The 27,861-nt window shown below is 36.5% G+C and overlaps 1 protein-coding gene across 17 annotated transcripts in view; it reads left to right on the forward strand.

Moving 5' to 3' along the window:
• PCDH15 (protocadherin related 15) overlaps nucleotides 1-27,861 on the forward strand; it is an 819,982-nt gene that overhangs the window by 629,668 nt on the left and 162,453 nt on the right. For all 17 annotated transcript variants that reach the window (XM_075535092.1, XM_075535093.1, XM_075535090.1 and 14 more), the window contains 2 exons: nucleotides 9,514-9,654; nucleotides 13,314-13,426. In XM_075535092.1, the coding sequence (XP_075391207.1) occupies nucleotides 9,514-9,654; nucleotides 13,314-13,426 (254 nt within the window). The remainder of the gene's footprint in view (nucleotides 1-9,513; nucleotides 9,655-13,313; nucleotides 13,427-27,861) is intronic.

The raw sequence follows: 27,861 nt of genomic DNA on the forward strand, positions 1-27,861 counted from the left end.
TCTCTCCAATACACTGTCTGGTAACCAGTTTGTTCCCATCCCTCAATTATGGTTACAGGGCAATCACTGGATCCTGCAACTGTATTTTGGATTTCCACAGTCATCCATATCCTTCTGCAAAGCATATTCCCATATTTAAAGCTCCGATACTAGTCCCGCTTCCAGATTTCTCTTATATAATTTACAATCCTTTGGTTATGGATATTGGTGTGCTTTTTCCATGTAGACTTAGTTGTTATCTCACTTAGATGCCTGCTTCTTTAGAAACCATTAAAGTCACAGATGTTATGCTGATAGCCTGGCACCATCTTATTTCTTCACCACACTTTGCTATAATACCCTTCTCTTTTGTGTTTCCTTCATGAGGGTGAGTAAGGAGTAGGACCATGTTGTAAAAGTTGTCCTTGAGGGAGGGTGGGATAGAAAGGGGGAACTGATTGGAAGGATCTGCATGTAACCTTCTCCCTGGGGGACAAACAGAAAATGGATGAAGGGAGACATCAGACAGTCGGACAGTGTAGGATATAACAAAAAAAAAAAGAATTGTCCTTAAAGTGAAGAAAAGATTAAGTGTGAGCCAAACATCCATACCTGCATCTATGCTTTTTATCTGCCTCTGGCTCACATTGCAGACATCCTTGTTAATTCATGATGGGAAATCATATGATCATCTCCCTGGAGTATAACAACCTTCCATTTATGGTTATTGATTGGTTCATTGTACTATTTTTTTAAAAACACCACTGAGAGAAGTAGACTGAACAAATGTTGGCTAACTATATATTGCAATACCTAGATTATTCATTTGTACAGAATAAATCCTTATGTGACTGGATACTATCTTCACAAACAATGAGAGCTGAAGCTCAATGTCAACCTCAGGTCTGTCAGAAAAATAGATATCTTTATACAGCAAGTAGGGCATTGGAGGAGTATATCAATATTGATCCATCAATCAATAATTCCTTACTCTTGATATAGATGTCTTCTGTTTCTTCAATGTAATTTCATTCTTAAATCCTCCAGTTACTGATAGGTCTGAGGTCGAGTCGAGTTCACCTACTCTGCATTTCCACATTGTATTCCTCTTGTATGGCCTTTTAATTCCATGTTTTCCTGGATATTTGGAAGTCCATATGTATAATGAATGACTTCCAGTAGTGATATCTTTTACTAGTAATTTTTAAGTTTTATCCACATCAAAATTAATAGAAGAGAATTACAGAGTGGGCATCATGCCTTCCATATTTTGAAAACCAAATACTATCTAAATCATATTTGGAAAGAAGTGTAATACATGAACAAATACATTTCTTCCTTAATTTTTACTAGACAGTAGTGAATATTGTCCTTCCTGGGAGTAATTGGTGTTGACGAACAACTCCAGAGTCCCTCAAAGTTATTGAGTAATGCCACTGGCCTTCGTATTGGCATTTACCTAGGAAAAGTGTTATATACTAGTTACTTAACTTTTATAGACTTACACCTGTATCAAATCTAATGTTTGGAAATGCAAGCCTGGGCTCCCAAGGTCACTCACTAAGATTCAGACTTCGCTTGGCAAAAATGTGCTTGTTAGTTGGCACTTAATCTTATGGAGTCACTTTTATGTCACATTTTTCCCTACTATTTGAGAACAAATGTTCAAGACAATACTAAGTTTACAGCATCTCTAAATTCCCCAAAATTAAAAATGTGTACAAATTTTGATAAAGTTCTTAGCAAAAAATCAGACTTTTTAATTAAATATAAATAGTTAAATTAATGTCATTTCATATTGATATATATCTACTTTTAGATAGTCTATATAACTGCTAGAAGTTCGGGCCAGATTCAGAAGAGTACATGGAACAACAAATATCTTTGTTGCAAATAACGAGGTATAAATTACCAAGGGCACATGAGGGAGGGGGGAGAGGGGAGGGAGGGGGAAAAAAAAAGAGGACCTGATGCAAGGGGCTTAAGTGGAGAGCAAATGCCTTGAGAATGATTGGGGCAGGGAATGTATGGATGTGCTTTATACAATTGATGTATGTATATGTATGGATGGTGATAAGAGTTGTATGAGTCCCTAATAAAATGTAAAAAAAGAAAAGAGGAGAAAAAAATGATTAGGGCAAAGACTGTACAGATGTGCTTTATACAATTGATGTATGTATATGTATGAACTGTGATAAGAATTGTATGAGCCCCTAATAAATTGTTAAAATTAAAAAATATATATATCTTTGTTGCAGTCAGATAGATCTTGACTCAAAGCTGAGAAAGGCAGAAATATGTTTATTTGTGTTTCATTGACTAGGCAAAGGCATTTGACTCTGTGGACCATAATGAACAGTGAATGATCCTGAGAAGAATGGGAATTGAAAAGCACTTCATTGTGCTCATGCAGAACTTGAATGTGGGTCAAGAGGCAGGTGTGCAAGTAGAACAAGGAAACACTGCATGACTTACAAATCAGGAAAGGTGTCCATCAGAGCTGTATCCTCCCATCATATTTGTTCAAACTGTATTCTGAGAAGATCATCAAGGATGCTGTATTATATGAAGAAGAATATGGCACTATATTGGAGGAAGACTTACTTACAACCTGCAGTATGTAGATGGCACAACCTTGCTTGCTGAAAGTGAGGAGGACGTCAAGTACTTGTTAATGAAGATCAAGGATTGGAGCCTTCGGTGTGGATTGCAACTTAGTGTAAGGAATACCAAAATCCTCACAACCTGATACAAGGAGAAAAGGTTGAAGTTGTCAAGGATTTTGTCTTACTTGGATCTTCAAGCGATGCTCATGGAAGCAGCAGTCAAGAGATCAAAAGACATATTGCATTACGTAAATCTCCTACACAAGACCCCTCTAGAGCACTGAAAAACAAGGATGTTACTTTGAGGACTAAGGTGTGTCTCACTGAAGCCATGGCATTCTTCATTGCACCCTAGGCATGTGGAAGTGGGACACTGAATAGGGAGATGGCAGCAGAATCGATTCCTTTAATCATGGTGCTGGAGAACAGTATTGAAAGTGTCCTGGAATCCTAAAGGGACAAGTTAATCTGTATCAGAATAGATCAGACCAGAGTGCTTCTTAGAGGCAAGGATGGAGGACTTCATCTTACATACTGTGGACATGTTTTCAGGAGAGATCAGTCCCTGGAGCAGGACATCATATTTGATAAAATGGAGGGATGGCAAAAATAATGGGAAGGTCCTCAGTGAAATGGAATACCACAGTGACTACATCAATGGGCTCAGGCATAGGAACAATCATGAGGATGGCACAGGACCGGCAGTGTTTCCTTGTGTTGTGCACAGGGCCGCTGTGGGTCAGATTCGATGGCACCTAACAACATCACCTTACTCATTTTAGTCTATGTACAAAATATTAAAACAATTTTAGTATTCAATTGTAATTTAGTATTATACCAATTGGGTTTTTTTTTTTAAAACCCTGCTTCTGCACAGCCTTTACGCTGTGACTTCACACAAGGTTATTACAGTAAGAACCTATGCTAGTTGATATACTAGTTCAAATTCTATATACAGTACAATCACTATCATCTATGTCAATCAAACCCTTTTGAAAGCAAATCTAATGACCTACATTAAATGTGTCTGATTGTTACTGTAGTTGTAGCTCCCTCATTTACTGACTACATTATTTAACTACACTGCAGGTGTCTTATACATAGCTTCTATTAGATAGGCTGAGAGATCCATCCATTTATCTATGTCTACATTCCATCCTGACTAACTACGAGGCCGTTGCGACAGAACCATGAGTACAGTTCAGCATGAATGCCTCTTTCATCAGTATTTGTCACATTGAGAAATTAATGTGAGAAGGTGGGTTTAAGTTCTGGAAACAGATTTTGCTAGGTTCTAAGTTGAAAATTTGCAAGCAATTTAGACACGTTCTTTGATGACTAAATTGTCAGCAGATTTTCTAGAGAACGTCTGGAGGATTTTGTTTTAGAGAATTATTAGAAAGATACTCTGGTTTGACATGGATAAACTCATTAGGTAATTTCATTCTAGCCTGGCCATGTATTCATGTAAGACCTCACATTCATTTAGACTTTAAACACCAGTTAGAGTCCAAATCTTCAGACTTTGAACTTTTTAGCAATTGGTCTCTTGCCCACACTTTAACTCAATAGGGTTACTTTTAGTTAGGGTTCAAGGGTAGCAGTGGGCAAAATCTCCAGCAGGCTTTCCGAATTTACCACTGCCTCGCGAACAGTTCTTAGTTTTTGTATCGTTCTCAACTTCACTTTATAGGCTACGAACCAGCTGGCCTCCCTGTTAGTATATTCTCAGTGCCGGGGAATGAGGCAGGCTCATAGTAACCTTGCAGGGCAAGGTAGAACTGCCCTTGTGAGTTTCTGAGCTGATGACTCTTCACTGGAGTAGAAAGACCTGTCTCTCTCCAGAGAAGCAGCGGGTGACTTTGAACTGGTGACCTTGCAGTTGGCAGCCCGAGGTATATCCACTCCCGTAACAGGACTCTTAGGTTAATAATCTCTCCAGTATTAGAGGTATAGTCTCCAAGGTTAACAAACAGGGATGTTGTCAAGGGGAGTTTACAAAGATTAACGAAGTTATATCTTCTATCAAAGAATATCAAGTCAAAATCAACTTAACTTTAAATCTGTTTGCCACATTCCCCTCTGAATATTTCTGTGTTACTATGTGTAAATTCAGAAGTTTTCTAAATTGCTTTCTATCATGTCTTGGACTTTTTGATAACTTATAGTCAGTGTTAGAGAATCTCATAAAGGTAGATATATTTATCTTTCTACGCTCATAATAATTTGTATAGATGTAATTTGAAAGCATAATAATGACTTATAGTCTTTGGAATTTAAGATGATTATAAAATCATTATCTACCTACCCCTTGACCATAAATCATATCTTGGATGTCAACTTTTAGCACAGAATATTTTAAAGCAAATTTTAACAAAACTATCCCCAATATATAATTTATAAAATTTAAAACAAAAACTTATTTTACAAGGCTTAAAATTAATTCCCCAAATGCCAAAAGCTAATTTTTTAACCATCTAAACAAACTTTTTGCTCATTCTTTCCCTGTGTGAACATTTAAAAAATAATAATAGAATTATAAGAATTGGTAACATGTTCTTAGGCCCTGCATATACCATGTGCTATTTTTAACACTGTCATTGCTTTGGGAATATTTTCTTCTGTTCCTTATTTACTTTTTGGATCAAGGGATGTATATTCTGATAGTTTCATTTCTCTAGTACTATGTTGAGGAATCTTTGTAAATGAATAATAATTATTATGTCCATCTATTTTCTCTTTGTGAGAGCTCTGTTTGCATCCAATATCATCTTTTCTGTAAATCCTCTCTTCTAAATTTTGCTTTATTTAAGCCTTCCAACTGTTTATCTATGGTTACTATAAAAAGAGCGTGGATTCTAGGTTTTTATAAAATCAGGGTACCTACCAAAATTCACTTAGCTATCTCATAATGGTCTCCATGGAGCTGTGGATCTGGTGAGCTCAGCATGCATCCATCTTTAAGTACTGATCACACCGTATAGTATAGGTTCACTTAATTTTTCACTGTCTTCCTGTACTCTGGGCACTATTCTACATTCTGAGTAAATAGTGAGAAAGGACACCTCTGCTGTAAGGAAACTCAAAGTTGAGAGAGGCAGAAATATGAGGAGCACTCCTAAACATACATATTTATAACAAATTTATATAAGAATATGTTCTAGGAATGCAATCAAATATGAATTGATTCAGCGTGATTTAGTCCCAGAGGTGGGAATGAGCTCAAGGTTTTATAAAGCTAAATTATTTGATAATGAATCAGAAAGTAAAATCTATGAGAAGACTTCAAATAGTTTGTGGAAAAATGAACCCTTTGATATCCCCCATTACCCATTTCCCTCCACCTCCCCCCATTCCCTGCTTAAACCCGATGAGTTATGTCTTCTCCATTTGGTGGTGAACTCAATGTTTTTCATAATCTCCAAACCTGGTGCCCAGGCAGTAAATGTACCGATGAATAGAGAAATATCAAAATGAATTAATGAGACTCATAGGTAAGTAATGAACATTACCTGCAAGGTGCAAGTAGTTTGTGATCATTTGCTAACATAAATATTTGTAGTTTAAACCACCTAGTGATGCTGCAGAAAAAAAGGGTCAGGTAATCTGCTTCACAATAGATTACAATTAAGTCTATGGAGAGGTTTCATCTGTACCCATAGATCACCAAGAGCCAGGACAACTCACAGAACCACCACCAACAGACATAAACATGCAAGCAAGATGATAAGGAATAAGGTGTACAATATTGATGAAATTCTGAACTGATGATATTTTAATTTAATTGCTTTATGAAACATAGATGCCATATTGAGTAAGTTTTTGATCATTTAGCTCCATAGAACTAGCACTTTCAGCTACCGTTTCATATGCGTTGTCTAAATCAAGCAAAATGACTTTGGAGACTTGCTCAATTGGGGTTAATTTTAATTGTCATCTGTGATATTAAATCCAGAACAGAAATGGTTACACTTTCAATACTATCATGATTTTATTTTGAATGTGTTGTTTAAGAAAAAAAGATCCTTCCAATGGAATTTTTCAGCTCTGTGAAAACTTCGAATAATCCTTTTGTGATGAGAAGCAGACCTGAAGGAGAATGCTGTACTTTTGTTCATCGTCTTTTGAAAATATTTTATCTGAAGAAGTCCTTGCTTTAATAGATGAAGTTGGCTCTACTTCATCTACTTCATACAGTCATGATAATGAGAAGATCTGAAAAAACAAACAAACAACAACAACCACAGAAAATCCCTGCTCTAGTGGACTTCCTAGGAAATTAATGTTTGTGACTTCGCTAATTCTTTTTACAAAATTTTCCTTCCATTATTTTTTCCTGCTGGCTTGGCAAATAAAGCAAGTCTCACAAATTACTTGAATAGTTTCTTTTTCCTCAAACCACACTGCATGCATTTTAGAGGTTCCCCACCTAACTTTCTACAAATTATGTTGAATGACAGGCTGTTTGGTAATCTCTTTTTGAAAATGTCTCTTTTCTGGAATGGAAAAAGGACAATTTCTTCATCTGATTAAAGTATCTGTGCCAATAAAGAGACATTGTGATTAAACTAACGGAACTAAAAAATGAAATTAGATGTATTCACAGGTTTGATTTCCAAAGTGTTTGTTTTCTTTGAAGGGGACATAAAGCGATCCTATGATTTGTTTATTGGAATCCAGAGTTTGAATACATTCCCAAAACAACTCTGATAAGTTTTGAAAAAACATGTAAACAAAAAATGGATTAAAGTTAAGAAAAGAATGCCTAACAGTCGTACAAATAACACCAAGTGTTGAAAATGTTCTTCAAACTATGAAGAATTGTATGAAGCTGAAGAGAATAATGGAATGAGATTTCATTTCATGGAATGTTTACATACAGGAAGAGCCTTTCCATTTGACTAAGTCTTTAACTGACCCACTGGGCTTCTGAAGAATGTATTAAAAGTTTCTTTTCTTTTGATCGTTTTATTGTTCTGTGTGTTGTTTTCCTATGTAAGACTTTTATTTTTTTTTTTTCACAAACCAAGAGCTAATCCAGACACCATACCATTCCACGGTTCAATCATATCAAGCAGTGTTTTACAATCGCGACCACACTCAGTTCCAAAACACTGTCTTCCTTCATGAACCCTGGGCTGTCAGCTCCCTCTAACCCCTCCTTCCCCTTCATACCCCCCAGTGTTGTCTCTATAAATTCACCTATATTGTTACTAGCATTCTTGACTCGCTGCCCTGTGTTGTTCTATGTTTTTGGTGTATGTAGGGCAATTTTAAAAAGATATCGGAATGCTATGGTTTAGTCGTAGTAGTTTCTATGACTAAGCTTCTGTGACTAAGTCGTAGTAGTTTCTAAGACAGAAAGACAACTGATGACTCCCCGAGGTGTCTCAGAACATAAACAGAGACCTTGCAAGGTTTTTCGGAACATGCAAAAAACATAAAAACAACCTTCAGTAGCCAAATAACGTACTTGTCAATTATACATCAAATCACAATGTGGCTCAAATTAGTATAAACTTTAAGAAAACCTAGTGATTAAACTATTGGTTGCTAACATACAGGCTGGTGATTCAAACCTACTAGCCACTGCATGGGAGAAAGTTGTGACATTTTGCTTATGTGAGGATTTGGAAATGCTGCTTAGTGATTTTATCCTGTTTGTCACGTCACCAGGAGTAGGAATCAACTTGACAGCAACATTTTTGTTTGTATTTTTCATTTTTTATATATATTAGAGTGATTCTATCATGTTATAAATGAATGTACTGTATCAAAATTTGAAAATAAAACAGTTTATAAAAATATTGCTTTTTTCTCTTTAATATCGATGGTCTGTATGGATTAAAAGTCAAATTTGACTAATTACTTATAAGACAAGGCTAAGAGCCATATTTTCTCTAAATATTAAAAAACAAACAAACAGTGGTAGTTCAGTGAAAAGACTCTAGTCTTCTCTATGCAAACCTTGGCCTTGGATCCTGGCTAGTATAACAACAGTTCAGCCACACGGTGTCTGTCAGTGGAGGACTACATTTCACTATGTTATTGAACAGGTCTGAGCAGAGCTTCCAGATTGAGACAGACTAGGAAGAAGCCCTGGCACATATATTTTCAGACTACAGCAATAGAAACACTAAAACATGTGTATCTTTATTAAAAAATCACAACATATATTTTCTTTTGAAATGCATCATTATATGGTATTTTAACTTATTGTTGCCTATGTCTAGAACAATTTACCATTCATTAAATTTCTATATCTCCAGTTCATTAGCAGTAAAATAAATGTAAGAGTAAAAAATGATCCTCTTTCGTATAGTTCCTGACACATAGTAAGCATTAAGCAAATGCTTGCAGTCAGTATCTTAGTAGCACTACTATCATCAGCATTATTAATGTCATCCTAAAAATTATTGTGAGGATTAAATTAAGGGATTTAGATAAACATGTAAGAAGAGGAATCCCACAGGATAGATAGCAAATGACATTAGTTCCTTTCCATTTAAAGCTTATTTCTTCAATTTTCCACAGTTGGCCACACTTCCTTTCTCCAAGTATCACACACAGCGCTCATATGAATATAATGATAATGAAACATACAATTTCTTAGAAAATTAAATAGTAAAGAGATACGGAGTACTTTGGGAAGAAAGTGTCATTTATATAATGCAAGCGAAGATAGATACTCAAATACATACATTCCTTTTATCCTCTTGCATAAATTATGTCTCAAGTCTGTCATAAAGACATCTCATTGATTCAGAATGAGTTATCCTTCAGTAATGGAGGTTATGCAATCTGCAATAGGAAACATGAAATGTGATTTTTCAGTGGTAGAGAACCAGACATTTGACAAATCAGTTGAATATTTTTACTATCTTTGAATTTTATCAGTCACATTTAATCATCTCTACTTTCATCGTAGGGAATGCCTGCAAGCCGAGTGCACTATCGAGTAGACGATATCCTGTTTCCTTACCCTGCCAGTATTTTTGATGTAGAAGATGACTCTGGACTGGTAATAACTCGGGTCAATCTTAATGAAGAACCCACTACCATTTTCAAGGTCAGTGTTTCATTATCCCCCCATTTTTAATTATTGACCTTTTGCATAAGAGTTTGGCTTTAGAGATGACAATATTTTCCTTTTCTCCTTTTAAATTTTCCTCAAATTAGAAAGTAACACATGTAGAATTATAGAAATGTTAAAAATGCAGGTAAGTAAAAAGAGAGATGTCAATTGGTATCTCACATCTCAGATAAAATTAGAACATCTTTTTAAAATGTTGTATCTTTATAATGATGTTTTACTCAAATATAGGCAAACAAATATATGTTTGGAAATTACACAAGTATACTACTCTTATTGTTTTGTTAATTTAAGGATATATTATTTTCCATGCCAATAGTTGATGCCATTATTTTAATGGTTCTATGGTCTTCTATTCAATGATTACACCAGAAGTTTTGAATTTTAATCTAACAACCTGCTATTGGACTGCTCGAGTGATTTGACCTTTCATACTCGTCAGCTGTCACAAACCACTTTGTGTGAACAACATTGTTCCTCTTGCTTAAGGACTAGAAGCTGCATCAAATTGATGCGTTCTTAATGCAGTATGCTTCCAGAAATTTTAAAATCTAATATGTGCAGAATCATCATGTGCTTCCAATCATTCAGAAAAGAATCTGGTTTTTCTAAGAGTACTTGACCCTGGATATTATTGCTGATTTTATTTGTTAGGGAAAACAGATACTTATTAGATTTTTCGTTTATCTCAACTCCTTGCGATGGAGTCAATACCAGCTTACGGGGCTCCTTGAGAAGTGGGTGGAACACCCTTGTCAATACCCTGCACTGTGACTGTGCATGCGGGGTGGGGTGAGGGGGAGGATACCTCCTCTTTCCCTGCCGAGGGGATGAGGGGATAGTGGTTAGAGGTTTCAAACTGCTGTCTTTTAGGATCCCATCCCCATGTGTAACTGCTAGCCACGAAGGCTCCTCTTTGAAATGATGAGTTGTAATGAACATACTATGTATTTTCTCCTTGATATATTTTAATATCGTTGAAAAACTAAAACTTCTTTCTACATGTCATAAATACTGAAAAATATGACCCAGTATAACAAACTTTCTTTCAATTTTATTAAATGTTTGAGTATTTCAGTTATTTTTCAGCAAGGTAGAATAATCATATGTGCATAAGATCTTTGGTACTATACTACAGATATATCTATATATTTAACTTTGTGGGCACCCAATGAGCTCGACTAGGCAGGATTTCATTGTTCTTTTAAATTATTGTTCTATTTGTAAACTTAGATTTACTCATAAATAAATTGAAGTTATCAGGATGATCCTTGGTTCTAAATATAGTTTCAAAAGTGCTTGGCATTTCTTAAACAGAAACATTGTAATTCTTATTGGCATAATATAGAAATTATTAACAAATAAAATGATTGATTATAAAATTAATTTTAGTAATAAATAATATATTACACTGAAAATCACTATTATTAAACTTAAGTTTTATTTTGTTTTCATAATTTGATAATTTTATGCTACACAGTACAAAGATTTTTAAATATTTTTTGGTAATTTTTAAGAGATTGTACATTATTTTAAAAAAATAAAGGTTTCTACTTTTTATCCTACAGAGTAAAGTATTTCTATTTTATAATTCTGTAGGTAATTAATTCATTAGAAAAAATAGTGTAGTTCATTTAAATCATTTTATTTGGGGCTATTACAGCTCTTATCACAATCCACATCCATCTGTTGTGTCAAGCACGTTTGTACATACGTTGCCTTGATCATTTTCAAAATATTTTCTTTCTACTTCAGCCCTTGGTATCAGCTTAGTTTTCCCCATTCCCCACCCTCCCTTCCTTATTAACACTTGATGATTTATAAATTATTATTTTTCTCAATGCTTACATCGACTTCTGTCACCCTTTACACACTTTTCTGTTGTCTGTCCCTCTGGGAGGAGATTATGAAGGGGTTTCTACCAAAAGAAAGCCGAACATGATAGTGGGACAAGAGGAAAGTAAAACGAAATAAAGGAAAGAACTAGGAGGCAAAGCATACTTATAGAGGCCTAAGTACAGGCATGTATATATGTAAATATATTTACATATAATGATAGGGAAATAGATCTATGTAGATATATTTATATGTTAAAGTGTTAAGGCAGCAGATGGACTTTGGGACTCTACTTAAGTCCTCCCTCAACGCAAGAAGACTGTTCTAATAACCTGGCATTCTGTGATGCTCACCTTCCCTGACATGATCGCTGAAGACAAAATGAGTGCATAAGCAAATGTGAAGGAAGCTAATCGTGCCTGGATATAAAAGGATATAGCATCTGGCGTCTTAAAGGCTTGCATTTAAACAAGTGGCAATCCAGCAGAGAACCAACAAAGCCCAAATGGAAGAAACACACCAGCCTTCATGATCATGGAGTGTCACTGGGATCGGGTATCAGGTATCAAAGACCAGAACAAAATCATATAGATGCGAATGAGGGGGAAGGTGGAGTGGAACCCCAAAGTCAATTGGACATCCCCTTACACAAGGGTAACAAGGAAGAGACAAGCCAGTCAGCGTGCAGGATAGCACCAACAAGACACACAACTTTCAAAGGAAGGAGCGCCTGCGCAGACGGCGGTGCGTCAGGGCGTGCGTGAGGACCTCCCCTCTCCGGAAGCTCGAGCTGCAGGGGACACTAGTGTTCTTAGCACTCTGAGGTCGGCAACAGGCTCTCCATAGAGCCCTACCTCAGAAATCACCTTCCGCTGTTGGGTCCGGTTGTAACCTAGCTCCCGGCACCTCCTTCGTGACACACCTTCCTCCCCCCTCCCCCGTAAAAGCCCGCCCACTGCACGTGTTCAGTGGCCACTTCCGCCTCTCGCGGAGCAAGATGGCAGAGGAGCCAGAGACGGTCCTGCAGCTCCCAGCACCTGCTGCTGCTGGCAGCGAAGGACTTACGGAGGTCTTCCCAGACACCGTCACCCCTGAACCCCCTTCTTCCGCTACAGTCCCCCCAGGGACAGAGGAACCTGCCAGAGACACCAAGAAAAAAAATTGACATCCTTCTCAAGGCTGTTGGAGATACCCCTATTATGTGCAACTGCTCAGAGGCCACACTAGTAGAGCACACCTGAACCCAGGAGGGTAAGGAGTAGGTGGGGGAGAAAAAGGGAACAGATCACAATGATGGGCGTATCACCTCCTCCCAGGGGGACAGGCAACAGTAAAGATAATGCATTCTTATAAGCAAGAAACTTAGCAATTTTCTGTTGATGTGACTGAGTTGAATAAATTTTAAATATACATATTGGTACTTAAAAAGACTCCTGTTTCTACTATAGACTCCAATGGAAGTCTGGAAAGTGAAAATGGTTTATAATTAGGGCACGAAAGAATAAAAAACCAATTTCACTGATAGTTTATATACTAGATTTAGTCACTTACCTACGTTGAATTTTCTCACTAGGCAAATTAAAACAATTACATCTACTGAGGAAGATTGTTGTGAAAATTAAATGAGCAGATACCTGACCTATTCCAGTGTGGTGTCTGCTACTGGTAGGCTGTGAGGAATAATCAATTTTTCCTATTCTGATTCCTGCAGTACCAGAGTTAAAAATATACCTCTGACAGTGACTTTTGAATTTTCTTTTTATTACTACTCTTTAACATGAAAATTCTTCCTTCTTAAGTTGGTAGTTGTTGCTTTTGATGACGGCGAACCCGTGATGTCCAGCAGCGCCACGGTGAAAATCCTTGTCTTACATCCTGGAGAAATCCCACGCTTCACCCAAGAGGAATACAGGTATTGGTTGTGAACACTTTTTAAAAATGTAAAATAGGTGTCTTGATTCTCAAAACTGACATGATATGAAGGTATCTACGAAGTGGACTTACAACTTAGGTGTTTTTCTACATTTTTGTATTAATTTTTAAATTCAAATAGTTCATGATAATTTCATTTGGAATATAATTTGTTTTATTAATTCATTGATGAGTAATGTATCCATTAGCAATAATCAAAACAAGCTTTGAAAAATACATTATTATATTTAGGGGTTTAAATTCTCACTAGGTATAATATATTATCCAATATTTTAATATACATAATCTGAAATGATAGTCCCTTTGTAAATACCTTTTAAATATGTATTTGTGTGAGTATATATATAATTACACTTATAATTATTTTTAAGTTATATGATTCTACATATCTATAACAATCTTTAGTAAGTTATTTATTGAATAAAGATGTTTAATGATATATTTAAGCACTCTTTTTTATAATTGATTCATGATTTGCTAAGAATAAAGTTAAGATTTATAAGGAATTTTGACACATACAGGTTTTTTTCCCTAATTGTTTTGTGTGCATTAAGTTAAAACATGAAGGTTTTCACACCATGTTGACACAAGTATTAGATATTGTTTGGCAGCAAAAAATTGAAGAGTATCCACTACATACTGTGTACTATCTACTTAGATGGCCTTGGCACTGAGGCAGCCAGTAAATGCTATCCAGTGGCTTACAGCCTAGGAGTGGGGACAAAATAGGACATGAATACAAACACAATGTATTATTATAAAACAAAACAATAGAAGCTGAAAATAAAGAGGATGGTGAAGAGATCTGCATGCGATCACCACTGTACTCTCTATCTCAAAGACAAAACACATTTAGCCAATACAATCTAAAGAATAATCATATATAGAATACAGATATCTGTGAGTAAGCATAAATACCTGGGGAATTACAATGAGTTCCAGAATTTTTAAATTACTTATGCCTGTCTAGAGAAAGTTACATATTGGAGAAAGAAACTGGATGATATTGGAGGACTTTATCATGTTTTGTAATTTGTGATTTCAATGTTCCCATAATTTCTAAAAGCTACTTCAGTGGTTATGGCTCAAAGCAGAAGTTGAGCTAGTGAGACTGAGGAAAGAGGATGCTGAATTGAGGGTTTTTTTTTTGTGGGGGGGGAGGGTGGCGTTATTTTAGAAACTTAGCTTGGTATTGGAATTTAAGGAGTTAAAAATAAAAGAAAGGAAGAAATAATGAGGGCCTGAATATAGTTACTAGGATGAAAGGGGAAAGAAGGAAAAAAGACCACGATATGAATGAGTGTAAAAAAACCAAAACAACTTTTTATGAAAAACTGGTATTTCAGCTAGAAAGGTAGCCACCTAAGTCAGTACTTTATGATTTGGAGCAACCAAAGGGTATTGAGGAAGTAGAGTTCTGAATGCAGGTCTTGCGGCAAAGTTCATTTATATCATTTTATATGTTGTTAATGTGACTCACAGATAAGCACGGGTATTCTCTGATTTGGGACAGGGTCTCATTCTGACAACTCCATCATAAATCAGTTCTGATGTCATTTTATTTTTTTATAGATGATTATTGTACTGGGGGCTCATACCGCTCTTATCACAGTCCAAATATGCATCTGTTGTGTCAAGCATTTGTACATTTGTTGCCATCATCATTTTAAAAACACTTTCTTTTTACTTGAGCCCTTTGTATCAGCTCCTTATTTCCCCCTCTCTTCTCCGCTCTCCCTCCATCATGAACCCTTGATAATTTATAAATTATTATTTTTTCATGTTTCACACTGACGGATGTTTCCCTTCACCCACTTTTCTGTTGTCCATTCTCTATGGAGGGAGTTATATGTAGATCAGTGTGATGGGTTCCCTGATGACAATGGAAAACTACATGATATAAAACCAAGGAAGGTGTACAATCAAGATTGTATTATTTCACCATATTTTTCATTCTGTATGCTGAGCAAATAATCTGAGGAACTGAATAGACTAAAGAAAAATATGGCATGAGGATTGAAGGAAGGCTGATTAACAACTGGCAACGTGTAGCTAGGGAAATCTTTGCCAAAAGTGAGGGGGACTTGAAGCACTTGCAGAAGGTCAAGAACTGCAGCCTTTAGTGTGGATTGCAATTCATTGACAAGAGAACTAAAATCCTCACAACCAGACAAATTGATAACATCATACCAAATAGAGAAAATAATGAAATTTTTAAAGATTTAATTTTGTTTGTCCACATCAATTCTAATGGAAGCAACATTCAAAAATTCAAATGACTTATGCATTTGGAAAATCTCGTAAAGCACAAGTGTTACTTTGAGAATGAGGGTGCACCTGATCCAAACCCTAGTATTTCAATGACCTCAGATGCATGTGAAAGTTGGGCAATCAATAAGGAAGATTGAAGAAGAAGCAATTCATTCAAGCTATATGGCTTGTGAAGCATATTGAAACTATCATAGACTGCCCGAAAAATAAAGCAATTGGACTTCGAAGAAGTAAAGCAGAAGGCTTCTTAGAAGTGAGGAAGGTGAGACTGCATACCGTGTACTTGGATGTGTTCTTAGGAGACACCAGTCCCTGAGAAAGGGAATTGCTCTTGGTCGAGGCGGTCAGCAAGGAGGAGGAGGACCATCAAGGAGACTGAATGACACATGGGCTCCAAGAAAACAATCGTGAGGAGGGCTCCGACCTGGTGAAGTTCTGCCCTGCTTTCTTTGTGATTGCTGCGAGTCGGAGCGGGTTTGACTGCACCCCAAAGCAAAGCATAACATTTCTGCTCATGTTTGCTTTTGCCAATTGCCTCCAAGTTTTGCTTGGTTTGGTCCACGTAGACTATACACTTCAATGATTTGCTTTGTGAATATCATTCCCTGCTTTTAAGAGTCCATTCCTGAATATGTAAATTTTGACCTTATTAAACATCAGGTTGAGTATCTATTCAATGGGTTAGCTTCTCGCTGACCTAGATCAGACATGAATATATATAAATATTTTATTAAAATCAAGTACTGTAAATAAGATATATAATTCAAAGTGGGCTGAAAATATCCTCACCATTTCCTCTTGAGAGAATTCCCACTTTGTTGTTCTCCCAAACTCTGTATTCCAAGTAGAATTGTTCTTTGAAACGAGTGGCATGGTAGCTGATGCTTCCCCTTAAAATAAATTCACTTTGGAGCAAAATTTCCCTGGACTTTTATTTAGAACGCATTTCTTTTTTTATAAAACTCCTATTACCTTACTCATGAACTCATTTAGCTAGAGTAACATGGCAGTAAGGTCAAGGGCATAGATCATTCAAAGTACCGCTCATTTAGTTTTTAAAAATGTCCTTGAATAATGCCATTTTCTAAATAATGCAAGTGTTTTGCTCAATAAATGATTGCTATTTATTACCTTCTCTGTATAGAATAGCTGCAAAATTTCTGTTTAAAAAGTGAGAGAACAAAATGATAACCAATTACCTGTACTAAAGTTCACAGCAGTTCCATGAACATCTATGGAAGAACTTTTGACTCTCCAGAATTGAATTTCTAATAATTGCCAGTATCTCCCTCGGTTATCCCACTTAACTTATTACTACAAAGTGTAAAGGCAATTTACATATTTTATTGCTTCCTAGAGTTTATTAAGAGTTCATACTGATTTCACAGTTCTTTAAAAACTAGAAAGGGTTGTGTTTGCTTTCTATTAGATACCCAGAAAATACAGACAATATAGAAATTATGGCAAACATGGACAGAAGGTACAACCTTTTGTAGAAGCACAAATAATTGAAGAGAAGTGCTTCTTTAAGTTAATGGATTTAAACCATAGGGACATATGTTTTAAAACCTGAGACTGGGAATGGCATTTCTTGTCAGGGAAGTGCCTTTGAGATGAGACTCATAGCAGCCCTATGGATGCCCCCACCTGGTCCTGTTCTCACAATTGTTCTTATTGTTGAACCCGTTGTTGCAGTCACTGTGTTATTCCATTTTGCTGATTCTTCCCCTTTTTCATTACCCCTCTCCCAAGTGTGATGACCTTCCTGACGGACTGCTTTCTCCCGATATTACGTCCAAATTAGGTGAGGCAAAGGCTAGCCATTCTAGGCTCTAAGGGGCATTCGCCCTACATCTCCCAACGCAGACTCGTTTGTCGTTCGGCAGTCCATGATCCTGCCAATCTTCTTCGCCAGCACACAATTCAAAGACACCCATTCTTCTTCACGCTTCCTTATTCATTGGTCAATGTTCACATACGTAGGAGGTGATTGAAAATACTATGGCTTGCCACCAGCACACCTCATCACTCAAAGCGAAACCCCTGCTTCTCAGCCCTGTAAAGAGGTCTCGCGCAGCAGATTCCCGCAGAGCCATGTCACTTGACATCTTCACTGCTGTTTCCATGCGCATTGCAAGCATTGCTCACTGGACCAAGACGGACTCCTTGACAATTCTGAATTTTCTCCACTTATCGTGATGTTACCCAAAGGTTGCAATGATTGATTTTTGTCAGCAAGTGATTCAAATCTTCCTCACTTCCCGCAAGCAAGCTAAATCATCTGTATACTACAGGCTGTTAGTAGACCTACCCCTGATACCGATGTTGTGTTTTTCTTCATATAACCCAGCTCCTCTGGTTATTTGCAGGTACAATCATATCAATAATTTTATGTTTGAGCAACATCACATGCCCCAAACCATCATTCTTCCTTCTTCTCATGGTCCTTTCTGATTGATATGCATTTTTTAAAGATTGTACAATATTTCTTTGTGTGTTTGTTGTTGAAGCATCCGACTTTTCTTAAAACTTTTCGCAGTTGATTTCCACTTTTATGCCCTTATTTTAATAAGGACTTAAGACCAAGTACTAACCCTTACTTCATATAATTGCTCTAATAATTTTTAATCATTAACATATAGGAATTTAATAAATTACATGATATCTGTTTGAAATACTCCCTCTTTATCTAAGTAATTTTTCATAATTTGAATTTCCTTGGAGTAGAAAATATAATGTACTATTAATCTCATAAAAGTTATGTTCTTGAAATCATATAATATAATGTATATGTATGATGTATAGACATCAACTAGTCTGCCTAAAATTTAAAACTTGGTTTCTCTAATGTCATGCTTGCTACGAATTCAGCTAAATTATTCTTTAAAAACGTGGGGAACTCATACCTTCAGTCATTAGAGAGCTTGAGTATTGAGAAGTTATTTTTATTAGTAGTATAGTTCTTTTCAGAATGAATTATCCATCATTGCTCTGTACTTCCACTATATACAAGTATGCGCCACTTAATGCCCACTTGAAACATATCTGAAGGCATATACCAGGGATGGCAATAAGGTTTGATTTTATTTTGATCAAAACACGGCTCTCCTTTTGCTTATTGTTTTCTGTTAGTGCATTGGAAGACCCCAAGTTCGTGCTCTTGGAACACTAGACTACAGGGGTGACACGGACAGATGAGGCAGAGGCCATAACTGTGAGCAAGGCTCTAGGGCTTCGTTCAAAGGACAGGCAAGCCTGGCTGTTTGGCACGCAAACTCCTTCCTCCCTTCTGCTCCTGCAGTAGCTGCCCCTGCCTTTCTTCCTCGGGACTCCCCTATCAGCAGTGCAAGTGGTGGCAGCAGTGACAGTGGTGACAAAGATGACACAACAGCCTTATGTCCTATAAAAATAAAATATGAAGCTGATATTTCTCCACAAATCCTCTAATTAGGTCTATACACTTCTGAAAGCCGTGTTTTCATTTCTCTAACCATCCCTTAAATAATCCTTTGCTCTTTGATTGACTTCATGTCAAAATGGCGATTTTGACATCTTGAAGAGCCTCAAATCATGTTCCTCTGAAAAGTTCTTTGCATTTGGGTGCAAAACAAAGTCAGAGGGCACAAGATCTGGACTGTGAGGCACTGAGGAAGGTTTTCCAGCAAGGATTTCACACTCTGGCTCTTGCTGTCCTTGAAGAATGAGCAATTGGATGGTTATGATGAATAATAACTAGATTATCTTCAGCTCAAATTTCCTGATATTTTTCTTACCATATAATGTTTCATTCTCTCTAACATCCTCAGATTAAGCCTCAGTGATTGTGCTGTGTCAAAGGGGCACAAGACAAGGGTCAAGATCACCCCTTGAAATCTCAAAATGAAAGTTAACATAATCTTCTCAGCTGCCTTCTCTGCCTTAAATTTCACTGGCCCACCGAATCTCTTCAGAGTCACTGTTTTGATTCAACCTTGTTTTGGAAAGTACCCTAAAATGACTATGAAAATTGCATTACTAAAAGAACTTATTTTCACTTAACCACTGATTTGAGTCATGTGTAAATATGCCTTATTTGGGATAAACCATACGTGTGTGAATATAAACCCCAATAGTAATGCTTTTTACTTATTTGCATGGTGTGTGTTAATACATTAATGTACTCTAGAGTTTTCTGTAAATATGTATTCAATTCATCTTTATTTTTCCTATAACAGTTTAAATTTTCTGAATATTTTAATTATTTTGATTTTATTATATATGTTTCAAAATATCAACTATTCTCTTTAATGCTAATCCCTTTAAAGCCTTGTATGAGGAGGCTTTAAAAAATTCATGAAAAAATGGCATTGAAAGATAGTGATGTTTTCCAATAAGTTTTTGAAGTCTCCTGTATTAGTGTAGGTCTTCCAAGAAGCAGACCAGCATCAGATTTAATCAATTTAAAAAATAGGATAAATGCCTGCAGTAGAGAGATGAGGAGGAAGTAAAGGAAGACTGGATGGGCTTTTAAACCTCATTACACTTAGATTGAAATTGAAGAAAAGATCCAGGCCAGTTGTGTGGAACCATTCAGTTATGCCATTGCAATGTTGTTCTACAAGATGGTTGGGTGTCCTCAAACCGTACTCAGCACTCAGAGGAGTCTTCTACCTTCCAGGTAGGTCATCTCTGCTATTCTAAGTCATTATGTGGTTGGAGACTCTAGGTTCAAATACATCAATAGATATGAAAGCACAGACACTGAGAAGCTCCATCATTCACAATGTTTGTATTTGGGGGTCTAGGAGGTGTACTTTCATGACTACCATATGTTGATATTTACAAAAAGGTTTTCAGTCAGTTACCAACTTGAATATCCTGGGAAAATGGTTACATTATTATAATCAGCAAGTGTATCTTAACTATTTTCCATTTAATCTAGACAGAAATAATAAAATCCTAATAGTTGTATAAATACATAATATTAGCTAAGAATAGATTGACTGTAGTAGGTCAAATAAATTAGCACTGTGAAGAATGACATTTGGCCTTCATCTCAAGATGTTGGGCTAAGACTTACACACACTAGAATTCACTTGTCATCAGTTTTCAAGGTAAATATCATGGAAAGGTCAATTTACCTGGAATAGATCATAGAATATGAATGTGAATATTGACTTTGATTAGGAAAAGTAGTATCTTAGACAAATTATCAAAAAATTCCAAATATTTATAACTTTCTAGAGAATGATAATTAGTTAAGCAAATATACCTTTGGTACTTATATAAAATTAAAATATATCAATTTTATTATTAATAATTTATGATTTAATACTACATGCTTATTTTAAACTATTCATATATTTTAATAGACAATTTCCATAAAAGCAGAAATTTATATTCATATGTATAAAAGAAAAGTAATATTAAATGTTGCTAAAGTTTTTTGTTAAACTCTTGAACAAATCAATATCTTTCTACCCCTCAGAAAAAACACTGATTCTCAACTTTAAATACTATTCCAATGTAATACATTAAATCTTAAATAAGAATATTCAACATGAATACCATGACTTTTTAAATTCAAATAACCTTTAATTTAAAAAAGCACAGTCATGTCAGTTTCCTTGTCAAGGTTTTAAAAAAGAAGCAGTACTTTGCTGACTAAGATTAAATAACTTTGAAATAAATAGCAATACTGAAAATTTACACAGTATATATTTAAAAGTAGATTCTTTAAATGTTTTATATTGAAGAATAAAATTAGAGTAGATAATATGAAGAACTATAAAGAATTAAATATCTACCTGAGATGCAAAAATAGAGAAAAACTAGGTGTAATTTAAAGGTCAAAGACCTTTGCCTTTTTTATAAGCCATGAAAATTGAAAACACTGTTATCACAATGGACAGGGAATGACAAATGGACAGACTAGTTAATATCTCATTGTGCAAGAGACTTAAAATGATCTTACACAGAGGCACACTGCCATCCTTTTTGCCTATACCATGCGATTTTGGACATGGGAATTAGAAAAAAGATTTCCAGTTCATAGGTACACTCTCTGGAGATTTGGGGCTTTCATTTTTCAAAATTATGTTTTAAACTGCTCCCAGAAAATGATTGTTCTGATACCTAAAGAATCTAGTAGCCGGGATGATCTTTCTATTGCTGACATTGAGTGTGGCTTAATATAAATCTCTCGCCCAAAGTTTGGGCTGAATTTATCAAAGATAATCTTTTCTTTCTTTAATTTTTCTTTTTGTCTCTTTATAGCAACATTAAAGTTTTGTTTCATTTTCCACCTTTAACTGAAAAAGTGATGTTGGCAATCTTTCACTGAAGCCCCTGCAGGCTGTCTATTCACTTGGAATTACACAACTTCTCCTCTACAACGTCAAGTACATGTACGGCTTGACGTTTACTTTTGTAGTGCAGTAAAGCAAGACTCAGGCAACAAAGGACTTGAGATTGAACCGTTTATTTTAAATCTATTTCTTAGAATTTAGAGTATACATTTTCATCTGAAAACTGTACACAAGCCATTCTTGATCTATTGCATTATATGTAAATAAGATTTTAATTCAAGTGAAATATTTCATGAGGAATGAAGAAAATACATGAACGTGCTCTATACAACTCCTAAGACAGAAGATTCTTTTGAAAATATTTTTATTTCTATTACTATTTAATAGGCTCAGGGGTGTTGGCATGCAAGGACTTTTAAATGTATTATCCTTGTCTTCAAGAATTTTAAGAACAAAAAGAAAAGAAACCATGATCTTCATTATGTAGATCTGCTGTCGGTCTCTTCTGTTTCTGTGGTTGAAACCAAGACATGGACACACAATATCATCATGGTCACAGACAGCGATCACCTAAAAGGAACTGGAATATAAGGGAAATAGGAAGCTATGAAAACGGATATATTACCAATCCCTTTGTTTACTATCATTGGAAAATAATGAATTCTTAATGTAAAACAAAAAGAGGAAACATTCCAAAATGAGAGGCAATTGGAAGCATGCTTTCTGCTCAGTTGGAATCTTAGTTTCAATAATAATTCATTGATTATGAATGTGATGAATGGATTGGTAGATGGATAAAGATCTTCAAATCATCTTTATAAACCAAATAGCTATCCCAATTAGTACCCTTTACAGATGTATTTCCACACGTTCGAGTCAAGATGAACATACCCTAGAGAGGAACCTCCTATTGAATTCTTCGTGAAGACTATATCTCCTTAGGGCTCTTTTGCTTTGTATTTGTTTACAGTCCCCAGAATTTTATGTGGTCTGTGATTTTTTCCTGGAGTAATATGATATAGGAAGAAACATGAGAATCAGTTATTCTCCCTTGAGTTTTGCCAACTCATTTATTATCCTTGTTCACTAATTTAGTTCACAAATATTTATTCTAGGCTAAATGCTATGGTTCGTCAAATAATAGATAATAGGGCAATCATGATCTCCTATATTTTACAATATTTTGGAGATTAGGTTTTTAGGAAAGTAAGTAATCATACTAGAAACTATGATAACTGATATCCAAGAAAATTACTTGCATGATGCATAATGTTGGATATAGAAAGCTCAGGGTACAAGGCCTGGAAGACTGACAGGAATTGGGATCTGATCAAGAAATAATTAACCTTGTAGCTGAAGGAATGGTGGAGTCAGAAATGGGAGGACACTGCAAGGGTAAAAATCCTTATTTGGAAGTCAGCGAGACACCTTCAAAGAATTTAAGTGTACAAGAGTAAATGAGGATATTGTAATACATATAACAATAGACACAAATTCTAGACAAATTAACAAATTGAACTCTTATGCTGTGAGCACTGGGAAACCATTGAAACACGGTAAGTGAGGAACCTCCGAATGGTGGTGACAGTATTAGAGGGGACTGAAGACTGACTAACTCTGTGCTAGCGGCATCCATTGGCTAACTTTGCACTGGTCAGGCTTCCATGCAAATAATAAAGATTTAGAATAGGGAAATTGGTGAGGAAAATAAAGGTATGATCCCTGCCAGGAAATTTCTTAGATGAGGATATATTAAATAGAAGATTAAAGGATTGGGAAGAATTAGTCTGGCGTAGCTGTGTGAGGAAGGGGGATAACATCCTTGAGAGTCGAGAGGACAGACTAGGAAAGTCCTAGGAATTTAAAGTTCGGGGTAAAACATAGACATCGCTGGAGGAAAGTAATCTGGAAAGTTAGCTATACCAAGACTGTGGAGGAATGTATGAGCCACATTAAGGATTTTATTATCATAAAGATATTTGAAAGCATTGAATGTTAAGCAGGGGAGTGGCATAAGCAAAGACTTTGTGTAAAAATACTTTGCGATTTCAACAATTATATTTTCAATTTAAACATTTATTTTCTGTCATGGTATTTATAACACCACATCATAATAGGTGAATTCACTTAGAACCAAACTGTTGTTTAATATCTATGGCATTTACTTCACCCTTGTCTAACACTGCATAGTCCCTACCTCAGAGATTTTGTACTCTACATATTAGGAAGAAATTAATTATGTGATCATACAAATCATCCTCTAATTAAAAGCTCTTATAAATGATCCCAAGCAAATGTTCATGGCAAAGGTAATGTGAGGGTGAGAGGCAATTTTCCACACATATTTCTATTTCACTAAACAGCATATTTAAATTCAAGTCACACCAAAATAGGACGATAGTAGAATATATGTAAGACAAGTAGTAAAATTAGTTATTAATATATTCCAAGTTATGTATAAGAACAGAAATAACTGAACTTTTGATTATATCTTTGTCTCACTCAATAGACAATTACATAAAAGAAAATACTACATAGTTTGTTTTACTATACTTATATGGAAAGAGACCTGGTGGCAGTAGTGGAGAGGGTTATGCATTTGGCTGAAAACCACATGATAAGTGGTTTGAATTTACCAGATGGTCTGCAAGAAAAGATGAGACTCTTGCTCCTATAAACATGGTAGGTGAGGAATCGCAGAGTGGTAGTGACGTTATTAGAGGCGAACTATGGATGATGACTGACTCTGTGCTCAATTTAAAGCCTCAGAATTTCAAAGAGGCAGTTCTATTTTTATATATATCTTCTCTCTCTTTATATATCTACACATTAGGTATATATATACATATACATTAGGTATAGAGATATATATCTACACCTACTGTGTAGATCATAAGAATATATATAGTCTAATTGTTAATACCCAGAGTAGAATACTTTTGTGAGCTGATGGGGATAATATTAATAATTAAGCTAGATAATAGGTTTGTACATGGACTGATATGGGTAAACTAAGCCATTGATACCTACAAATAAAGTACTTCATCCATCATAGGCATTTTGTAAGTGTTTAGTGACCTATGTGCTTGCTAATTGTGACTGGAGGTAAATTGTGATTGGGGTTCTTTTGGACTTTGTTTTGTGTTTTTCCCTCAAGTGTGTCAGCCATCTACTACTACATAGCTTCATGTCGTTAAGTGACTTCTAGTTAGTTCTGACATAGTGACCCTGTTCAATGCTGTGCCATCTTCGGCCTATTGCTATGATTGGATCAATTGTTGCAGCCACTATAGTGTTACACTTCATTGAAAGTCTCCCTCTTTTTCACTGACCCTCTCTCTCTTCTCCCAAGCATTGTGTCATTCTCTAGGCCCTAGCCCTCTGGATAAAATATTGAAAGAATGAGAAATGAGGTCCTGTGAGGCTCCCTTCTATGGAGCATTCTGGCTGTACTACTTTGAAGAGAGAGGCGTTTGCTCTTCTGGTAGTACAATATTGTCAACCCACCAAACCAGAATTAAAATGTATCAATTCTCTTTAGTTCTTTTTTTTCTTTTTAAAAAGTTATTCAATATGGGGATATTTGCTATATAATTAACCATCCCCAAATTTTTTAATTTAATAAATCATTTTATTGGGGCTCATACATCTCTTATCACAATCCATACATACATCAATTGAGTAAAGCACCCTCATACATTCGTTGCCCTCATCATCCCAAATTTTATGACTCAAAGCAACAACAATTGACTATTTCTCTTTTTTCTGTGGGTTGTCTGGGCAACTCTTTGGCAGGTGTCTCCTGGGTCCACCCCCCTACATTCATTCAGGTAGAAAGTGGGATGGTGACCGAGGTCTCTGGCCTCAGTCTTTCATTCTCAAGGAAAGGAGCCCTGGTGACTTCACATGTAACCCAAGGACGGAGTGGAAGTCACATATTTCAAATGTAATATCATACCATCTTTTCAACTCTGGGAGATTGAAAGTATAAGACTTTGTGAAGCTGCTAAGTTTCCTAATAGTTATGCTATCCTGTTGTACTGACCAAAGACATCATAGAACTACACCAGCCACAGGCAAGGGTGAGCAGCCTCCAGTTGTCAGGAGAAAAGAGAATCATTGTCCATTGTTTATTCGCCACAGGATCCCAATGGTCTCTTCACTTCTTCAGCAGAAGGTAAACTAACAAAATATGGTGTGCAAATAGTGCTTAGAAGCAAGCATCACATTATAAATAATGACAAAACACCCGTGGCAATAAAAGAAATAATTAAAGTGTTGTGATTCATCAGTGTTATGTGTATAACAATCACATTCTCAAAAATAAACACTTGATTTCCAGAATTGAGTTTTAGGTAAATTATCCTTTTTTTCTTTATTGTTTTTCCCCCATGTGACAGAGCAGTGCTACCCAACAGCCAACTTTGTCAATTGTCATAAGCAGAGTGCAATATGTTTTCAGCAAGTGAACATTTAAAACCTTTAGATAACGAATTATATGTAATAAATTACTCTATTTTTGAAAACGTTTGTAAGTAGCCCTTGCTTGCCAAAACAAGTCTCAAGCACTTTTATTTTCTGTCAAAGATAACAATGGACAGATGGTAGATTAAGGTAGATTGACAGTCAAGTACTTGAGTACTTTAACAATGGTGTGGGGGTGCTGTCTGCCTCTCTGGCGTCACAAAGGGAACAGGGACGAGTCATCTGAGGCACAAGTCAGTCATGTTCTTCTCCAAATGAGACATGGGCCTCCCTTCCCAAGGGACTCTGCTGCCCCGCTGGGTTTGAAGCTGCCACAGAGAGTCCACAGAGAACTGTCCTGACTGTGAGGCTTATTTGAGAATTTAATGGGTTTCCGTTGACAATCAGGGAGGAAATGTCACATGCTCCCATAAGCACCCCTGTCTCTGGTCCTCAGCCTCTCAATCATGGGGCCCGTGGCCTCAGCTCCTTTGACAAATGTCACGAAGTTCCATGAGCGCTGCCTCTGTACGCCCCAAAGGCAAACAATTGTGCTTCAGGTGCTGCTGAGTCTGTCCCTCTTCAGAGCCGCCCTATGGAGCCCCCGGAGGAAGCACAGCCCCGGCGGTGCCATCCTCACGTGGTTCCCATGCCTGAGCCCCCATTGTAGCCACGTGTTGGTCCACCTCCGGGAGAACCTTGTTGCCCCTCTACGTTACCAAGTAAAATGGTTCCAGGGACGGGTCTCTTCGGATAACATGTCCAAAGATTTTAAGGTGATATTTACCCATCCTTAGCTCTAAGGAGCATTCGGGTCTTACTTCTTCCTAGACGGATGCTCTTCGCCAGTCCGTGGCACTTTGGCTATCTTTGCCAGCACCACAGTTCAAACAAACGAGTCCACCGTGAACCTCAGCCGCCATCCTGTCAGCTCCAGCTGGGTGTGTCCGCAAACCTAGCTCCCCAGAGAAAGTGCTTGGAGGCATCCCACTTTGCAAGTGAGTTTCCTGCCCCAAATTATTCTCTTTCACACTCCCTGGACCTGGAAGCTGGTGGTGCTGCTGCTTCCTGGGCTTCTGCCACTTCCCCAGTGCTCCTCTTATGCCCAGCTCAGCCTCCTACATGGAGGAGGTTCTGTGTACAGGATTCTCGGCGTTTGGAGAACACACTCCATTCCTCGCTCTTCTTTCTTGATGGCACTGAGATCCCATGTTCCTGCTACTGAGTTGATTTATTTACCCAGTGAAATGGCCAAATTGGCCAATCCCCTCATTAGAATCTCATATACCTGATTTACTAGGTCTTCCTCAGTCTGTAAAAAATTGGAACAAAGAAAATATTTTCCAAGTATGATATAAAATTGATATATGTTTAAGAACACAGAAATGAAAAT

The sequence above is a fragment of the Tenrec ecaudatus genome, chromosome 16, assembly GCF_050624435.1.
Source record: "Tenrec ecaudatus isolate mTenEca1 chromosome 16, mTenEca1.hap1, whole genome shotgun sequence".
NCBI lineage: Eukaryota > Metazoa > Chordata > Mammalia > Afrosoricida > Tenrecidae > Tenrec > Tenrec ecaudatus.